General features: G+C 35.2%; 2 protein-coding genes and 1 non-coding gene across 3 annotated transcripts; all 3 read left to right on the top strand.

The window, feature by feature from the left end:
* Positions 1–518: 518 nt before the first annotated feature.
* Positions 519–12,496, top strand: LOC112784217 (callose synthase 5). The gene is made up of 39 exons (XM_029296477.2): positions 519–742; positions 842–942; positions 1,974–2,095; positions 2,198–2,405; positions 2,487–2,708; positions 2,841–2,932; positions 3,039–3,168; positions 3,295–3,509; positions 3,624–3,699; positions 3,808–3,933; positions 4,026–4,140; positions 4,320–4,663; positions 4,831–4,883; positions 4,969–5,029; positions 5,173–5,254; positions 5,352–5,401; positions 5,604–5,690; positions 5,918–6,040; positions 6,123–6,217; positions 6,296–6,380; positions 6,480–6,640; positions 6,914–7,037; positions 7,162–7,256; positions 7,364–7,481; positions 7,596–7,747; positions 7,859–7,968; positions 8,056–8,181; positions 8,276–8,344; positions 8,698–8,887; positions 8,989–9,100; positions 9,184–9,303; positions 9,376–9,491; positions 9,584–9,667; positions 9,787–9,899; positions 10,005–10,234; positions 10,322–11,116; positions 11,244–11,294; positions 11,385–11,570; positions 11,789–12,496. Exons 1-39 carry the CDS (start codon positions 553–555, stop codon positions 12,017–12,019), a joined length of 5,760 nt encoding a protein of 1,919 aa, XP_029152310.1. The 5' UTR covers positions 519–552; the 3' UTR covers positions 12,020–12,496.
* LOC112788386 (small nucleolar RNA J33) lies at positions 8,273–8,353 on the top strand. Its single transcript, XR_003195752.1, has one exon. It is a non-coding gene; the product is annotated as a small nucleolar RNA J33 (small nucleolar RNA).
* Positions 12,497–13,002: 506 nt separating the features above from the next.
* Positions 13,003–16,097, top strand: LOC112782804 (BTB/POZ domain-containing protein At2g13690). The gene is made up of 2 exons (XM_025825408.2): positions 13,003–14,464; positions 14,751–16,097. The coding sequence occupies exons 1-2, from the start codon at positions 13,760–13,762 to the stop codon at positions 15,690–15,692; spliced, it is 1,647 nt and encodes a 548-aa protein (XP_025681193.1). The 5' UTR covers positions 13,003–13,759; the 3' UTR covers positions 15,693–16,097.
* Positions 16,098–17,838: the final 1,741 nt, after the last annotated feature.

The following is a 17,838-nucleotide window of genomic DNA, read 5'->3' as shown; positions in this document are numbered from 1 at the left end:
TAGAAGAGCTTCGTAGTTGTCAAGTTCGTTTCACGCAAGCTAAGCATTATATTTGTATATTTTTGGCGCTTCTCCTCCGAAAACTCTGCTCTTCCAATCATTACTACTCTTTGTCGCTCTTACAGCTAGTCATCACTCTCCCCCATGATGCCACGTGTCACATATCTCTCTGTGTCTGTGCTTCTGTCTCTCTATTTTTCTTCTTTATTCTTCACAGTTCACACTATAATAATAATAATAATACCTTAATAGAAGCGTGCAGCGGGAACACCTCTTCTGCGTCTCTTCTGAAAACTCGAAATCCATTTTCTCTTCTTTTTTTACTCTCTTTTTGGAGTGTTTCATCCCTGAACTCATAATAGGTGCCTACATTATTTAATTTGTTCTTAATCATAATGATCTTAGTTAATTAATATAAGTACGTGCATGCATGCAAGAAGGTAATTAAGGGTTAGGTTTTGATATGATGATGAATATTACTGATTTTGATGATGCAGGGGGGAGACTAAGAGGTGAAATTAGAAAGAGGGAGGGGTGAGGAGCTCGACAGAGATGTCGAATCTCGAGCCGGCGGCTCCGCAGACGCTGGTACGGCGGCCGTCGAGGAGCGCAGCCATGACAACGTTCTCGACGGAGGTGTTTGACGATGACGTCGTAGTGCCGTCGTCACTCGCCTCCATCGCGCCCATCCTACGTGTCGCCAATGAGATCGAAAGCGAGCGCCCTAGGGTTGCTTATCTATGTGCGTTAATAACCTTCGACTTAATTAATTACAGATAAATCATAATTAGCGTTGGTGGAATTCAAAATTAAAATTGGTTGTTAATTTTTGGTTATGAAGGTCGATTCTATGCGTTTGAGAAGGCACACAGGTTGGATCAGAGCTCCAGCGGGCGTGGTGTGAGGCAGTTTAAGACGCTGTTACTTCAACGTTTGGAGAGGGTACGTACGTGTTTTTAAAGTTTAAATTTTTAGGATATGTTTGGATGTTATTAAACTAAAATAAAAATTAATTAATTTTTTCATAAAAATTTAGTGTATTTGGTAAATTTTTTAAGTAAAATTAAAATTATTAGAAAAAATACATTTTTAAAAAAAAAATTACAATTCTCATTCGTTTAAATTTTTTTATTTTAGAAAAAATATTTTAATATAATAAATAAAAAATACTTTTATATTATTATATTTAAATATAAGTAATAGATAAAAATTACTTTTATATAAAATATCCAAATGTTAAATTATTTTTTTTTAATTTTTTATAAAAAAGATTACTTAATTTTTTTTAAAGCTCACAGAAATAAACTTTTAATATATAAAGCATTTTATATGATCATCTAAGTAGATTCGTGTATTTAGATAATTTTTTAACTAATAAATTTTAAAATTAGTTATGTATATTAATATAATAATATACCGTTAGTTATTTGTATAGATTAATTTTTTTTGGTTTGGATAAGTAACATGAGTGGTAATACAATTAGAGATGGAGGAGCTAAATACAAAGGGAATACAAAAGTTGAATAAAATATTAAATTTTTATTGTTTTATCAAATATATATATATATATAATTTACATTCGTATTAAACAGAATTTGTATACATAAATTGACAAAAATATACATAATTATTAGCATAATTTTTCACGCCTTGATTTCTAATAGTAGTTATGTTTTAATTTACTATTTATATATTAAGCAAAGTTATATTATTTTTTATCAACAATAATTTATAATGCTTTGCATATAAAAAATATATAATTTGTATTTATATTTTATTAAATTTTTATATATATAAATTAATATAATTTATTTACATATTTTTTAAAATTTATATACATAAATTAATAAAATTTATTTATTAAAAATAATTTAATAATTATACTAATTAAATAATGACTAAAAATATTTAAAATGGCGGAGTTTCTCGTTATATTTGTATGGAAGTGAAAATATGCGCATGCATGTGTGTAGGACAATGCGACAAGTCTTGCCTCCCGAGTTAAGAAGACAGATGCAAGGGAAATCCAGGCCTATTATCAACAGTACTATGAGCACTATGTTAGAGCTCTTGACCAAGGAGAACAAGCTGACAGGTCCATATGCACACCCTTAATTTATTATATGTTATTAACCTTTTCACTAAACTAACTGGTTGGCCTCCTTTGAACTGAAAATTAAACTCTTTGTTGTTGCAGAGCACAGCTTGGTAAAGCATACCAAACTGCAGGGGTACTCTTTGAAGTGCTTTGTGCAGTTAACAAGACTGAGAAAGTTGAAGAAGTTGCTCCTGAGATTATTGCAGCAGCTAGAGATGTCCAAGAAAAGACGGAGATTTATGCCCCTTTCAACATTCTTCCATTGGATTCTGCTGGGGCTTCTCAGCAAATTATGCAGCTGGAAGAGGTATCCATATGCGCACCATGTGTTTGATGTTTTGTTTATTTGGAAATATTGTGTTGATTTGTTCCTTGGTGGTGTTGGTAGATTAAGGCAGCAGTTTCTGCTCTGTGGAACACCCGGGGGTTGAACTGGCCAAGTACGTTCGAGCAACACAGGCAGAGAAGTGGGGATTTGGACTTGCTTGATTGGCTTAGAGCCATGTTTGGCTTCCAGAAGGACAATGTCAGGAACCAAAGAGAGCACTTGATTCTGCTTCTTGCTAACTCTCACATAAGGCTCAATCCAAAACCTGAGCCTCTCAACAAGGCACCTACCCTCTCCTTTATTTGAATAACAAATAAATAACAACTAATTAAACTTGGTTATTATTTATTATACTCATTTTTCACTTACATCAGGTTGACACACACTTTTGTTTTTGTTGAACAATTATTACAGCTGGATGACCGGGCTGTTGACGAAAAGATGAATGAACTCTTTAAGAATTACAAGAATTGGTGCAAGTTTTTAGGAAGAAAACATAGTTTACGGTAACATACATATAAATATAACAGATCTGTTTTTCTTTTTTCGTTTTTTCCCCGACAAAATTAACTTTGCATAAAAATGTTCTTGTCTTCTTGTTATTTGACACAGACTCCCCCAGCAAGGTCAGCAAGAGATACAGCAGAGAAAGCTACTATATATGGGGTTATATCTTCTCATATGGGGTGAAGCTTCCAATCTTCGTTTCATGCCAGAGTGCCTATGCTATATATTTCACAATGTGAGTACACATTTTTATATTTTTTCTCTTCAGTCTTTACACTACTACTGTCTGAGTTTTCAAATAATTTTAGAAGCTACAAGTAATGTTCTACGAAGTACTAACAGAATCCAACTATAATATCAGATGGCCTATGAACTTAACGGTCTATTGGCCGGGAATGTTAGCATTGTCACTGGTGAAAATATCAAACCTTCCTATGGTGGTGAGGATGAGTCATTCCTTCGCAAAGTTGTAACTCCCATATACCGAGTTATTGAAAATGAAGCACAGCGGGGTAAAAATGGAACTGCACCCCACTCATCATGGTGCAACTATGATGATCTAAATGAGTATTTCTGGTAGCACATTTAGCTTTATTTTTCTTATTTCATTTTGTAGTTAATAGTTTCTTTTCTTTTCTTTTTTGGCTTTAACTTTGGGATAATTGCATTATTCTATATATATACATTCAGGTCACCTGATTGTTTTTCTCTTGGATGGCCCATGCGTGATGATGGTGATTTTTTCAAGTCCACATTTGTGTCACAGGTATATCTCATTGATATTAATTTCCATATATTAATATGGAAGCAAATGTAAAATACGTAGTTTTGGTTCAATGCTAATATTGAAATTCCATGCATATTTATATATCAGGGAAGACACGGTGCCCGTAAGAAAGCTGGGAAAACGGGCAAATCAAATTTTGTTGAGAGCCGTTCATTCTGGCACATCTTTCGCAGTTTTGATCGTCTCTGGACATTCTATATAATGGCGTTGCAGGTATGTATATATAGAGAACGGAAATGAGCTTATTACAAAGTACGTATTTTTCTCTTCAGGCCTAAAACACTTGGTTCTTATTCTTGTTACAGGTTATGATTATTATTTCGTGGAACAATACTCAATTGAACGAACTCTTTCAAAAACCACTCTTATTCAAACTCTCTAGTATATTCATCACAGCAGCCATACTACGCTTACTACAAGGTATGAAGCGCTACCTTCATGCAAATTAATTAAACTTCACATGACACTATCAGAAGAATTAATTAATTAGCAAGAAGTCTTACTTGAACAAAGCTACTATTATTTTCCATGCAAATATATATCATATGTCCATCATCTCACGTCATATGTTCCTCCTTGCTTCATTTGTTTTGTCTTAGGTATCTTGGACTTGGTTCTGAACTTTCCTGGGTATCATCGTTGGAGATTCACTAATGTACTACGGCTTTTACTGAAAATAATTGTTAGCATACTTTGGGTCATAGTTCTTCCACTGTTATATATTGGTTCCTTCGAGAATAATAATAATGTCCCAGAGTTTATCACGAAGATACTTTCGTTCTTGGGTGATACAAAGGGCCTTCCACAATTGTATTTATTGGCAGTTGCAGTGTACTTGCTTCCCAATGCATTGACAGTATTTCTCTTCTTCTTCCCAATGCTCAGGCGTTGGATTGAAAACTCAGACTGGCGTATTGTAAGATTCTTCATGTGGTGGGCTCAGGTAGGAAACTACTATTTTCATTCACATTTAAAAAGTATGAAGATTACAAAGGACTATTATATGTGTAGCCTAAAAATAATTATATAAACATTTTATTGAACAATTTGTGATCTTTGGGTATAGCGCCTCCATTAATTATTTTCTGAGTGATTCTTCAACCTGTGCAGCCAAGAATCTATGTTGGAAGAGGAATGCATGAGAGTCAATTTTCTCTCTTTAGGTGAGCTTTTCAGGACACTATCTTATTCCAGTTTTCCACTAGAAATTTATCTCACCATCGAATTAATTTTGGTTTTGATTTTTAGGTACACATTCTTTTGGCTGCTTCTTTTGGCTTCCAAAGTGGCATTTAGCTATTTCATCCAGGTAATTTTTATAGATTTACATGTGTTTTTATTATTATTATTTTTTTTTTTTTTTTTTTTTTTTTAAGAGTAGTGGTGTACGCACCTTTTTTGTTCGCTAATTCATTCTCGCTCTTTTAAACTATGTGATTTTTGCCACTTCAGATTAAACCTCTAGTGGAGCCAACTAAGGAGATAATGAGGATTCGCCATGTTGATTATGCTTGGCATGAGTTTTTCCCTAATGGTATACTTTCTTCTTTTTAATGTTTCTGCTATAATAAGTTTATCTGAGATCTATTGGTCTAGTCTAATATATATATATATTTTTGCTAAATGTGCAGTTACACATAACTATGGTGCAGTCATTGCACTCTGGTCACCTGTAGTGCTGGTGTGTATCCTATACTTTTCTGGTTACGTTAATGAAATATTTAAAACTTATAAAATCGATGTCTTAAAGTTTTAGAGAATATCCAATTCCTTTTTTATTTAATAATTAGGAGGATGTTTAAGAAAATCAATTAAGAAGATAAATCATTATTCTCATTATTCACGTAATGGCAACATCTCAGTTCACATTTATGAATATACAGGTCTATTTCATGGACACTCAAATTTGGTATGCCATTTTCTCAACTTTGTCTGGTGGTGTTGTTGGAGCCTTTGATCGTTTAGGAGAGGTAATTATCACTTTAACTTTATTTCTAGCTAGCTTCCTAGATGTGGAAAGAATTTCATATTAAACTACTTTATTTATTTTCTTCATTTTTGTGCATACAAAAGATTGAACTTATTTTATCAAGAAATTTGTATTATCCATTTTGGTGCATGAAGTACATGCTTATTATTCAAATTTAAAGGTCTTCAAGGTGTAAAAAACTCAAATTTCCATTTCCATTTTCTGCAGATTCGAACTTTGACCATGCTAAGATCACGGTTTCAGTCATTGCCCGGCGCATTTAACTCATTCTTGGTCCCTACTGACAAAAACCAGAAGAGGAGATTCTCTTTGTCAAAGCGTTTTGCTGAGGTTTCTATCATTTTCATTGGCAACTAACTACATGAAACCAATGTAGTCATTTATGTTCACTCATGTTTCCATTCTTTTATAGGTTACTCCCAGTAGAAGGGTTGAAGCTGCTAAATTTGCTCAATTATGGAATGAAATTATCTGTAGTTTCCGTGAGGAAGATATCATAAGTGATAGGCAAGCCCTTAGAACCAAACTCTAGCTATTTGCAAAATCACCTATTGGGGTCTAACCTCTCAGTTCACATCACTGCAGGGAGATGGATCTTTTGATGGTTCCTTACTCATTAGACCCTAGCTTGAAAATAATTCAATGGCCACCATTTTTGCTTGCAAGCAAGGTCAGTGGGATTTTCTTTTAATTTATTATTCATTTACTTTTTTTGGGAAGGTTTACGTGTTACTATTTCCTCTAATTAATTCCATGTATACCTTTGTAGATTGCTGTAGCACTAGATATGGCAGCTCAATTTCATGGAAAGGACTCTGATCTTTGGAAGCGCATTTGTCATGATGAATATATGAAATGTGCTGTCATTGAATGCTATGAAGCTTTTAAGAATGTTCTAAATACTTTGGTGGTTGGTGACCTTGAGAAAAGGTAACTTTTTGAATCTTATCTATTGACCTTTTTGGTTATTTATTAGTTGACCTTTGGCCATTTATGTTTACGTTTCATGATATCAGATATGATATCCCCCATGTTATTTTAGGAATTACTTGCTTGATCAAATTTTAGGTTGAACCACATTAATTCAAAATTTGACATAAGCTTCTTTTGTTGTTATTCTTGATTAACCTAGAATTGAAGCTATAGAAATTTCATAAGCATCAAATTTTTTAAAGTACATCCGAATTCATTATGATGACACAGGACGATCTCCGTGATCTTCAAGGAAGTTGAGAACAGCATCTCCAAGAATACCCTTCTTACAAATTTCCGAATGGCATTTTTGCCCAACCTTTGTAAGAAATTTGTTGAGCTTGTTGAAATTTTGGTGAGTCATTCATAGGAAAACCAATCATTTTAGTATCTTCACTTTATTTTAGTCTTAATTCTTAAATAGTTTCATCTCTGTAGCTATATTTTTTGGAAACTTACACATTCCTTTATGGTTACAGAAAGATGCAGATCCTTCGAAGCGAGGAACAGTGGTAGTCTTATTGCAAGATATTTTAGAAGTATTTACCCGTGATATGATGGTGAATGACATTAGGTTGGTTGACACTTAATTGCTACTCTAAACTTGGAATGTAGTTATACTTGCATCACTTTCACTAAAAAGTAACAATGCTTGCTTTTGCATGGTGTGATTTTCATCAGTGAGTTAGCAGAACTTAATCATAGTAGCAAGGACACTGGAAGGCAACTTTTTGCTGGTACTGATGCAAGACCGGCCGTGTACTTCCCTCCTGTGCTTACAGCACAATGGGAGGAACAGGTAATTAATTAGTGATGCTATCATAAAATCAGAGAAAAATTACTCTCTCATAGGTTATATTTTGACTAAGAGATGCTTCTATAACTCATGAGTCACGAACCGTTGTTGTTTCAGATTAGACGCCTACATTTACTTTTGACAGTAAAGGAGTCTGCTATGGAGGTCCCAACAAACCTTGAGGCACGCAGAAGGATTACATTCTTCACCAATTCATTGTTCATGGATATGCCGCGTGCTCCAAGGGTTCGCAAAATGCTCTCATTCAGGTTTGTGATGCTTATTTCTTGTGCAAGAAAACAGCCCATGGCGCTGTTGTATTTCTGAAGTTGTACAGTGCCTTCTTATGTATTAAAGAACATCTTGGTTTTTCTTTGTAGTGTCATGACTCCATACTATAGTGAAGAGACTGTCTATTCCAAGAATGACCTTGAGGTTGAAAATGAGGATGGTGTGTCAATCATATATTACCTGCAAAAGATCTACCCTGGTAGCAATAGCTTACTCTATACAATTAGTTTGATTTCATTTTTTTTTTTTCTAAAGAGGAAAGATTGCCTAAGAAGTGTATTTATAGATGAATGGAACAACTTCATGGAGCGACTTGATTGCAAGAAAGATAGCGAGGTCTGGGAGAAAGAGGAGAATGTGTTGCAATTACGTCACTGGGCCTCGTTAAGAGGACAAACTCTTTGCCGGACAGGTATATATACAATGGTGTCCCTCCCTTTTCTGTTCCCATATGCAAGGTTTGATCAACTAATAATTTTTCTTCTTGTTCCTATAAATTAATGCAGTTAGGGGAATGATGTACTACAGGCGAGCTCTTAAGCTCCAAGCTTTTCTTGATATGGCTAATGAAAGGGGTAAGAATGGATACTCTTTTAATTTTTATATAGCCATGAATAGAGTTAAACACTACAGCCATCTTTCATCCACATTTTCATACATTTTTATAGAGACAAAAAGCTTTGTTTAGCAGTCCTCAACTATTGACCAAGTTTAACCCCATAAAGAAGTATTGCCCATACATTTGAAAAGACTAGATATTAGTAACATTTATTTATACAAAACTATACCATATATGACAGCAAATATAAACTTCTGCATCAAAATATTTCTTGTTATTATTAAGATACCAGTCTTCAACAATATTATTGGCAAGGCAGTTAGTTATGTGCCAAGATGATTGTTTAAGTTTTTTGCTACTTATGGACAGAGATACTGAATGGCTATAAGGCTGTTACTGTTCCATCCGAGGAAGATAAGAAGAGTAAGAGATCTCTGTATGCCAGTATCGAAGCTGTTGCTGACATGAAATTCACATATGTCGCCACGTGTCAGATCTATGGTAATCAGAAGCGCAGTGGAGACCGCCGGGCAACAGACATATTGAATTTGATGGTTAAGTATGTCATTGTTCTCCAACTGATAAATTCGAAGTTAGTCCATTTGGAATTTTTATTTCACTTAATTTAAGAAAATTACATACGGTTCTTAATTTTTGTAGCAATCCTTCCCTTCGTGTGGCTTATATTGATGAAGTTGAAGAAAGAGAAGCCGGAAAAGTACAGAAGGTTTATTATTCTGTGCTAGTCAAAGCTGTGGACAACCATGACCAGGTAAATTCTCTTATATAATAATACCTTTAGTAATTTACTTATGCTTGGTTAACTTCATTAGGACTTATGTTTGTATTATACAGGAAATATATAGAATAAAATTGCCAGGTCCACCCAAGATAGGAGAAGGAAAACCTGAAAATCAAAATCATGCTATCATTTTCACTAGAGGGGAAGCTCTTCAGACAATTGACATGAACCAGGTATATATAGCATTATATTATGTAACCTTTGAAGCTATATAACAAAATTCACACTGGACATATTCTTTCTAGGATAATTACTTGGAAGAAGCTTTGAAAATGCGTAACCTTCTAGAAGAATTTAATGAGGATCATGGCGTTCGTCGACCTACTATACTAGGTGTTCGTGAGCATATCTTCACTGGCAGGTACGAAGAATTATTTTCCATGTATACTGTTAGTGAACACTGCATCAAGTTATAATTTCTATATTATATAAAATTTTTTCTCTTGTGTGCAGTGTTTCTTCCTTGGCTTGGTTTATGTCAAATCAAGAAACAAGTTTTGTCACTATTGGCCAAAGAGTTCTTGCAAGACCCCTAAAGTAAGTAGAACTCATCCAAACATGAGACAATAATTTACTTTAAAAGGGAAATGAATGCAAAATATGTAGACCCTCAAATAAATGTTTCTTTTCTTTCCATTTTCCTTGTCCAATTGCAGGGTTCGGTTCCACTATGGTCATCCTGATGTTTTTGATAGAATTTTCCATATCACCCGTGGAGGTATCAGCAAGGCTTCTCGTGTAATCAATCTTAGTGAAGACATTTTTGCTGGTAAAATTCTTGTAACATGTTTCTTAGCACTATATACAGTATTTTTTTACTTTTATATTCCTTCCTCTATGCTGCATCACATGCATGTTTTTTACCTGAAAACAGGATTCAACTCCACACTAAGGCGTGGAAACATTACTCATCATGAATACATCCAAGTTGGAAAGGGTAGAGATGTTGGTCTCAATCAAATCTCACTCTTTGAAGCAAAGGTGGCCTGTGGTAATGGAGAACAGACACTTAGCAGGGATGTCTACAGGCTGGGGCATCGTTTCGACTTTTTCCGCATGCTATCATTCTATTTCACATCTATTGGATTTTACTTCAGCTCAATGGTAATGGTCATTTCATCCAGAAGAAAGAAAAAATTTTTTGGTCCCGTATGCATATGACATTAAATTATTTCTTGTATTCATTCACAGGTTGTGGCCCTCACTGTTTATGCATTCTTGTATGGCAAACTTTACCTGTCATTGAGTGGACTTGAGGCTGCAATAGTTAAATTGGCAAATAGAAGGGGAGATGAGGCACTGAGGGCAATAATGGCTTCACAATCCCTTGTTCAAATAGGACTATTAATGACTCTGCCCATGATCATGGAAATAGGACTTGAGAGAGGTTTCAGATCCGCTATGGGAGAGATGATAATAATGCAGTTGCAGCTAGCACCCGTTTTCTTCACTTTCTCTCTTGGAACCAAGTTGCACTACTACGGACGCACTCTTCTTCACGGAGGTGCAAAGTACAGAGCAACTGGTCGTGGCTTCGTTGTTCGCCACGAGAAGTTTGCTGAGAATTACAGGCTGTACTCTAGGAGTCACTTTGTGAAAGGGATTGAGCTTTTAATATTGCTCATAGTTTACAGGGCTTATGGTTCAGCAGCAATCGGTGGAGCTTACGCTTTCCTTTCATGGTCAATGTGGTTCTTGGTTTGTTCTTGGCTGTTTGCTCCTTTCCTTTTTAATCCATCTGGATTTGAGTGGCAGAAGATAGTTGAAGACTGGGATGACTGGAAGAAATGGATAAGTAGCCGAGGTGGCATTGGTGTTCCTGGAAATAAAAGCTGGGAATCATGGTGGGATGAGGAACAAGAGCATTTGCAATACACTGGGTTCATGGGAAGGTTTTGGGAGTGTTTCCTAGCCCTGCGTTTCTTTGTCTATCAATATGGCATTGTGTATCAGCTCCATATATCAAGAGGCGACAAGAGCATTGTGGTAATTATTCTAAGTACCTTTTATTTTGCATTTTCATGCATGTACTGGCACAAAATAGTATACTTCACTCTGGTAATTGGTAGTGCCTGAAATATGTTAACTTGTTCATATGCAATTTTCCTTGCAGGTTTATGGTCTGTCCTGGCTTGTCATAGTAGCTATCATGATCACCTTGAAGGTCAGTATCATCATTTTGAAAGATTAGCAGTGTTTTTCTTTCCTTTATCTTAATACTGATATCATTTACTGGTGGCACTGGAAACTGCAGATTGTGTCCTTGGGTAGCAAGAAGTTCAGCGCAGACTTCCAATTGATGTTCCGTCTTCTCAAATTCTTCCTATTTGTTGGAACCGTTGTCGCCTTTACCTTAATGTTTGTCTTGCTAGGTCTCACCGTTACTGACATATTTGCCAGCCTCTTAGCCTTTTTTCCAACAGGCTGGGCTCTTGTACAGGTACTCTTTTAGAACTCACGCAACTAGATACAACCCTCTTACAATGTTTCTGTCTCGTCTTTGTCCCCATTATCTTAATGTCTCTGTACTTTTGTCATGAGATACCAAATACATTCTTAGAGTGAAAATGTGAATATGCTTGGTATACAATACAAAGTCTAAACCATTTTTTGTTCCCTTATGATCCATGTACTTAGAATGCATCTTAACATGTGCAGATAGCACAAGCATGCAGGCCTATTGTGAAGGCCATAAGAATGTGGAGTTCTGTCAAAGCTTTAGCAAAAGGCTACGAATATCTGATGGGAGTTATTATCTTTGCACCTGTTGCTGTATTGGCATGGTTCCCTTTTGTATCAGAATTTCAAACTAGGCTTCTATTCAACCAAGCTTTCAGTAGAGGGCTTCAAATCCAGCGTATTTTATCTGGCGGTAAGAAGAATAAGTAAAGAATCATCCAAACACCTTTGTGGCAAATTGGTGCTGACAGAATATGAGATAAGGGTACATGCAAACTGGGAGATTAAAACAAATTTACATGATCAAAGAGCACATGCTGCGGTTAGATTATTGTATTGTAGAAATGGCCAGTTGAGTCATGGTTTTTGGAGGGGGAGTTCAGCCAGCATTTGTTCATAAATTATTTTATTGCAAAAGAATTATATCTTGATTCTAAAGTATCATAAAATTTCATCTTCAATTCTTCATTCTTGTTATTCTTTTTAATTTTAGGAAAGGAAGAATTGAATGTGAACTTTTGTATGTACCCTATTGATTCTGTACTCTAATATTCCTAATTGTGACTCTTCAGCTTTTAGAGTCAGAAGGGCAAGTTTTATTTGTGGGGTGTTTGTAACTCAATGAAAAATGAGAATTCTCCAAAAGTTTGTTGACCAAATCTTAATGATAATATTAGCTTATAGCAATTTTTTTTTGAATAATAGCATATAATTAATTAGTGGTAAATAATACCATGAAAATTACTTATAAATTTTTTTATATCATAACTGTATTATTACTACAAGCAAACCATGTATCAATTAACCTGTTTTTGCAAATATAGTTGGATTGAACCTTTACCCGTAAAAGGGGGAGGAAAAACAAACAGGCTTTATTTAACTTATATTGTTCAAAAGAGTCAATTAGCAAACCCAAAAAATAAAAAATATACAAGAAAACTATACTGAAACAACATCTCATTGGTCTCGAGAGGATAATAAGACATTTAAAATGTATCATAACATAATAATAAGTATTATTTGTTTAAAGTAAACCAATAGCTTTCATACAGTACGATACTCAATAATAAATTAAAAAGTAGAATTATTAGTTAAGTTAAAATTGAATAAAAAGTTAAAAACACTTGCTGAAGAAGCACCGCAAGAATCTCATCATCGCATTCGCATCATTTAACTGTGGTTGTCTTTTTTTTTTTTTTTTTTTTGGACAGGAACTGTGCGTGTCTGTGCGTAACAAACAGACAATAGGGGTGAAGCAACTAAACAGAAGAAAATAAAACGTTGAACGTAAAAAAAAAAAAAGCAAACTCTTATCTATCCCTTTAATGGAATGAATGATTGGATTGGAGTCCGAAAGGAGATTATGCCATCCCTGACCAACAAGCAACAAACAAGGCAAAAAAGCATAAATACATAAATTGATTTTTTTTTATATTTATATTATAATATAACAAAACAATTCCCCAAAACGATGCTATTGATGGGGCCACCTCAGTAATAGAGTAGTACTACTTTTCATCATTCATCATCATCTGTCCCTCACTTCGGTCGCTCTTTTCTTTTCCTCCTTAAATTCCAAACTAACATTACAACTCATACAAACAGAATCACAAAACTCCCAACCCTAAGCCACACCACTAAACCAGATTAATTAAAAGGTCACAGCTTGCAGATGCTAAGCACTATTTCCTCAATTTCTTCACCGGAACACAAAAACAACCAAACAACACCCATAAAATAAAAAAACACAATTCCCAAGAAAGTAAGTAAATAACACCCGTTCCAAGGAAAGAAAATAACAACTAAAACATTTAACAGAGCATGACCATGATATGATGCTCCTGCTCCTCACTCTGCAGCTCCAAACATAAAAAACAGAGCACCCACTTTACCCATTCAGTCACAACTCTTCAATTTTCGACCTTTGTCTGTTTTTTGAAACCCATTTCGATGGACCGTTCGTATCGCCGGCGCCGGCGAACATGGTGCTGCTCCTTTGCCGTTCCGCCGTCGAGCCCCGACAACTTCTATTCTTCAACCCACTACTCGAAACCGCGTCAGGGGAAGTCTGAAACCTTCTCAAAACCGAATCTTTCGGTCCCAAGCTCGCCCCAGAGCACCAAATCCGGGTCCAGAATGGCGGGTCGGATCGACCCTCGGAGGATCTTGTCCCCCGGCAGAGTATCCCCCATTGACTCCGATCCCGCTGCCGTCGATTCCGCCGCTCCCGTCCCCTCTCCGGCCATCGATTCCGAGCCCAAGTTGCGATCTCGGAGCTTCCGGGCACCGACACCGCCTCCGCTGCCTCCTGCGGTGGTGGAAGAGGAGGGTTCTGGCAGCGGAGGAACTAAAGACGGTGTTTTTGACGTGAGAATGTGTTTGAGAGGGAAGGATGGTGGGTGCATGGTTTTGGAGCTGAATTCGGTGGTTCTGTACGCGAATTCCGAGGTTTTTGCTGGTTTGATAAGTGATTACAAGAAGGGTTCAGGTTCAACTTCAAATGGTAGTGGCTGTAGTAGCAAAATGTGCAGGATTGAGGTTCCTGAGGTCGATAACTTGGGGTTGTTCAGAGAAACCATTGAGCTCATGTTCGAGGATGATGTTACCAAAAGGCTCGCTAAGATTGGTGTTTTTCGATCCATCGACGTTTTGGAGGTACCTAAGTAGTTGTTACTTTCTTTTCCTTTAGTAAAATATTTTATCTTCATTTCTGTGTATGTTTTTGTTGATGATTTAATTTGCAGCTAGTATATGGTAGGTTTGGTTTTTTGAGTGTTTTGGGAATAAGCTGGTTTAGTATTGGGTGGCATGAAATTAAAAGCAAGAAAAATGGAGAATTGGAACTTGCATTTGAACATTTTGATTTTTCTAATGGAAACAATCTTGCTTGTGTTTGAATAATTGCATTTGTCTTACATGGTTGTTATGATTGTGTTTATAGGTGGCTGCTGGCATCAAGTTCACAAGGGGTGTATTATCCTGTTTGAAGTACCTTGAGGCTGTTCCTTGGACTGAAGAGGAAGAAGAGAAATTGAGGAGCTTGTTCACAAGATTCAAGTTCGATGATACGACAACCAGGGACATCCTAGGTAGATTCTACTTGAATGATTCAGCAGATTCACAGCCAAATGTTGCAATGCAACTCGTTTGGTCTATCACCAGTTCTGCAGATGCCAATGCAAGGAACGAACTTAAGTCACTAGTAAAGGGTCTTCTAAGTAAAAGCTCGGTCTATGAGAAGAACCATGTTGACCTCAGCAAGGAGGATCTATATTCTGTTTGCCACTCGTGTCTCGCTTCTCTAGTTAGCCTATTTGAGGGGAAATCTGACGACAACCGTCATGAACAATCATTGCCGAAGAAAGATATGAACAAGCCTTTGATCGAACGCGTCGCAAGACAGGTTGATAACATCAACTGGTTGCTGGAAATCATGTTTGATGGGCAAATGGCGGAAGACTTTGTTGATATATGGACCAATCAGCAGCAGCTACTTAAATTGCATGATGATGCCTCTCCCATGGTAAGATACGAACTGAGTCGAGTGTCAGCAACATTGTTTGTCGCCATCGGCACCAGAAAACTACAATGTCGGTTGGAAGCTAGGTCGGGGCTTCTTCAGGCGTGGTTCAAACCAATGCTGTTGGACTTTGGGTGGCTGCAGAGATGCAAAAAGGGGCTTGATATGAAGGCATTGGAAGAGGCAATGGGTCAGGCACTTCTTACTTTGCCCCTCAAGCAACAACACATGCTGTTTATGGAATGGTTTCGGTATTTCTCAAAGCATGGTACTGAGTGTCCAAATCTAAGTAAGGCATTCCAGATATGGTGGCGCAGATCATTTTTAAGGGGCTCTGAGACTCATGAAATTGAATCAAGGTAAAGAAAAAAAGAATACTGATGCTTGTGATGTTTACTTCTGTCTACTCTGTAAAGAGTTGCAATTAGGTGAGAAATTCTAAGCTATGTACACTGAATAAAGTAGATGAACTCTATATGAATATGATCATTGTATTAGTTGATTGATGCCTAAATAGTATCGAATTTTCTAGGAGGTTTTTGTATTATTTTTAATTTAATTTATTAATATTTTCTTAATGGCCTAGGTCCTAATGAGGCCTCCAAGAAATCCTCATAAAAAAAGAAAACTCGTTGCTGTACCTTAGAAAGGTCTATTCTTGTAGCACATCTGTTGCCATGGTCATGCTATTCTCGTTTGTTTAACTTTGTACAAAGTGGTGAACATCTATTTTTATCTGTCTTGTATGCTAATTCTCTTGTGATTTTATTTTGGTGCCGAAATTGTGGAATTTATTTTTAAGGTAGGTATCAAATATTTTAAAATTATTTGTTTTTATATTTTTAAATTAAATATGGACTTTTAAGCTTTTTTAGTAAATTAAACACTAGACTTTAAACACCATAGCAATTAATATATATAAAAGTTAATACTCATTTTTTTTCTACAAACGCTCTTAATTATATTATTCTATTGATATTGTTTTTTTTTTGTTATAATTTTTCGAATTTTATTTTTTATAGATTTTTCACTTTCTTTTATTATCTTTTTTTGTCTTATAATTTATACTAGTATTTTCTCTTAATTAATAATAAATTTAATATCATTATTTGATTATTTTTTAACCAAAAAAATTGTTTTATTGTTTATTTGTCTTTCATTCTATTATAATATATTATTTTGCTTTTATATTTTATTTTATGAATCAACAACTTATATGTTAAATTTTTATAAATCTTTTATTTGAGATAGAATTATAAGTGAAGTCATTTCATATTCAATGATGTTAAGAGAAATTACTGAAAACATATTTAAATTAATTTGATGTATAATAATTTTATATTTTGTAACTTAGTGTAAGTGATGTTAGGGATGTACCTGGCCGGGACTGAAGGGCCAGTCAGACTCGAAGGGTCTAGGGTCGGATAAGAGTCTCAAAAATAGGTTCGATTATTATTTAGAGTCGAGTCCGGATCAATGCGAAACCGGCCTCACTTGGCTCCTTGTGCACTTTAAGAAGACTAAAAAAGATATATATGTTTTAAATTAATTCCAATATTATGTTATCTTGATTATAAGCTTATTGTTTTATTTTTAATCACACTTAGTTGAATTTAAAAATAGATCAAAGAAGCACGAAATTAGAATTTATGAATAAATTCAAGTTTAAATATGGATATCAACTTCTTGATAACAAGTATATTTTTTTTCTTCTTTATAAATAAGTGTTATAATTTTTTGACATAAAGTTTATCAAAACCCAAACTTCACCGATTTAGACCTGGTTCTAGTGTGGCCCGAAAGTAGTCTGCTTTCACTGGGTTTAGGACTTGATAAAGGTTTCAAAAATAGACCCGATTATTATTTAAGGTCGAATTCGAGTGAAGACAAACCCGGCTTTACCCAAGCCATGTACACCCTAGGCGATGTACTGTAACATCCTCCATACAGAGCTTTATGCCTAGGACGTAAATCAGAAGTGGTGAGGCGGTACGATCTCTAAAAATAAAAATAAAAATACTTATATAATATAATTGAAAGAATTTATAACTAAGAGCCTTAAAAGAGAAGTCATACAAAATACAAACAGAAAAGTATATCACTCACGAAAGATAAGCATAGATGGATAAGCAAGATTGAAAAGAAGATTAAAAACATAACTATATGGATCAGAATTCCAAAATACAGATAACTAGCTCCGAACTCAATCCGTGAATCTAAGACCGGCCAGAGCATATATATATATATATATATATATATATATATATATATATATATATATATATATATATATATATATATATTTCTACAACCCAAAATATAACTCAAACTACAGAATAAACACTTATTTCTCCAAGTCAACCTCTAGGAGGGACAAAATACAAAATATACATGCAGAGATTCTATAAGCATATATACATAGCTTAAAACAAAATATAATGGCCCAAAAGATAGTTCTTCGCTTGTAAGGAGGGTCTCCAGACGCTCAACGAGGTGTCTCTCGACCTGT

Source organism: Arachis hypogaea, chromosome 20, assembly GCF_003086295.3.
Source record: "Arachis hypogaea cultivar Tifrunner chromosome 20, arahy.Tifrunner.gnm2.J5K5, whole genome shotgun sequence".
NCBI lineage: Eukaryota > Viridiplantae > Streptophyta > Magnoliopsida > Fabales > Fabaceae > Arachis > Arachis hypogaea.
This window is presented reverse-complemented; position numbering and strand designations above follow the sequence as displayed.

Bases quoted from the DNA above. Each gene is read 5' to 3' on its own strand.
- LOC112782804 (XM_025825408.2), top strand. From the start codon at position 13,760: ATGGACCGTTCGTATCGCCGGCGCCGGCGAACATGGTGCTGCTCCTTT. The intron at 14,465-14,750 runs GTACCTAAGTAG...TTGTGTTTATAG, and splicing joins GATCCATCGACGTTTTGGAG to GTGGCTGCTGGCATCAAGTT.
- LOC112784217 (XM_029296477.2), top strand. From the start codon at position 553: ATGTCGAATCTCGAGCCGGCGGCTCCGCAGACGCTGGTACGGCGGCCG. The intron at 6,041-6,122 runs GTTTCTATCATT...ATTCTTTTATAG, and splicing joins TGTCAAAGCGTTTTGCTGAG to GTTACTCCCAGTAGAAGGGT. The intron at 11,117-11,243 runs GTAATTATTCTA...TTTTCCTTGCAG, and splicing joins GAGGCGACAAGAGCATTGTG to GTTTATGGTCTGTCCTGGCT.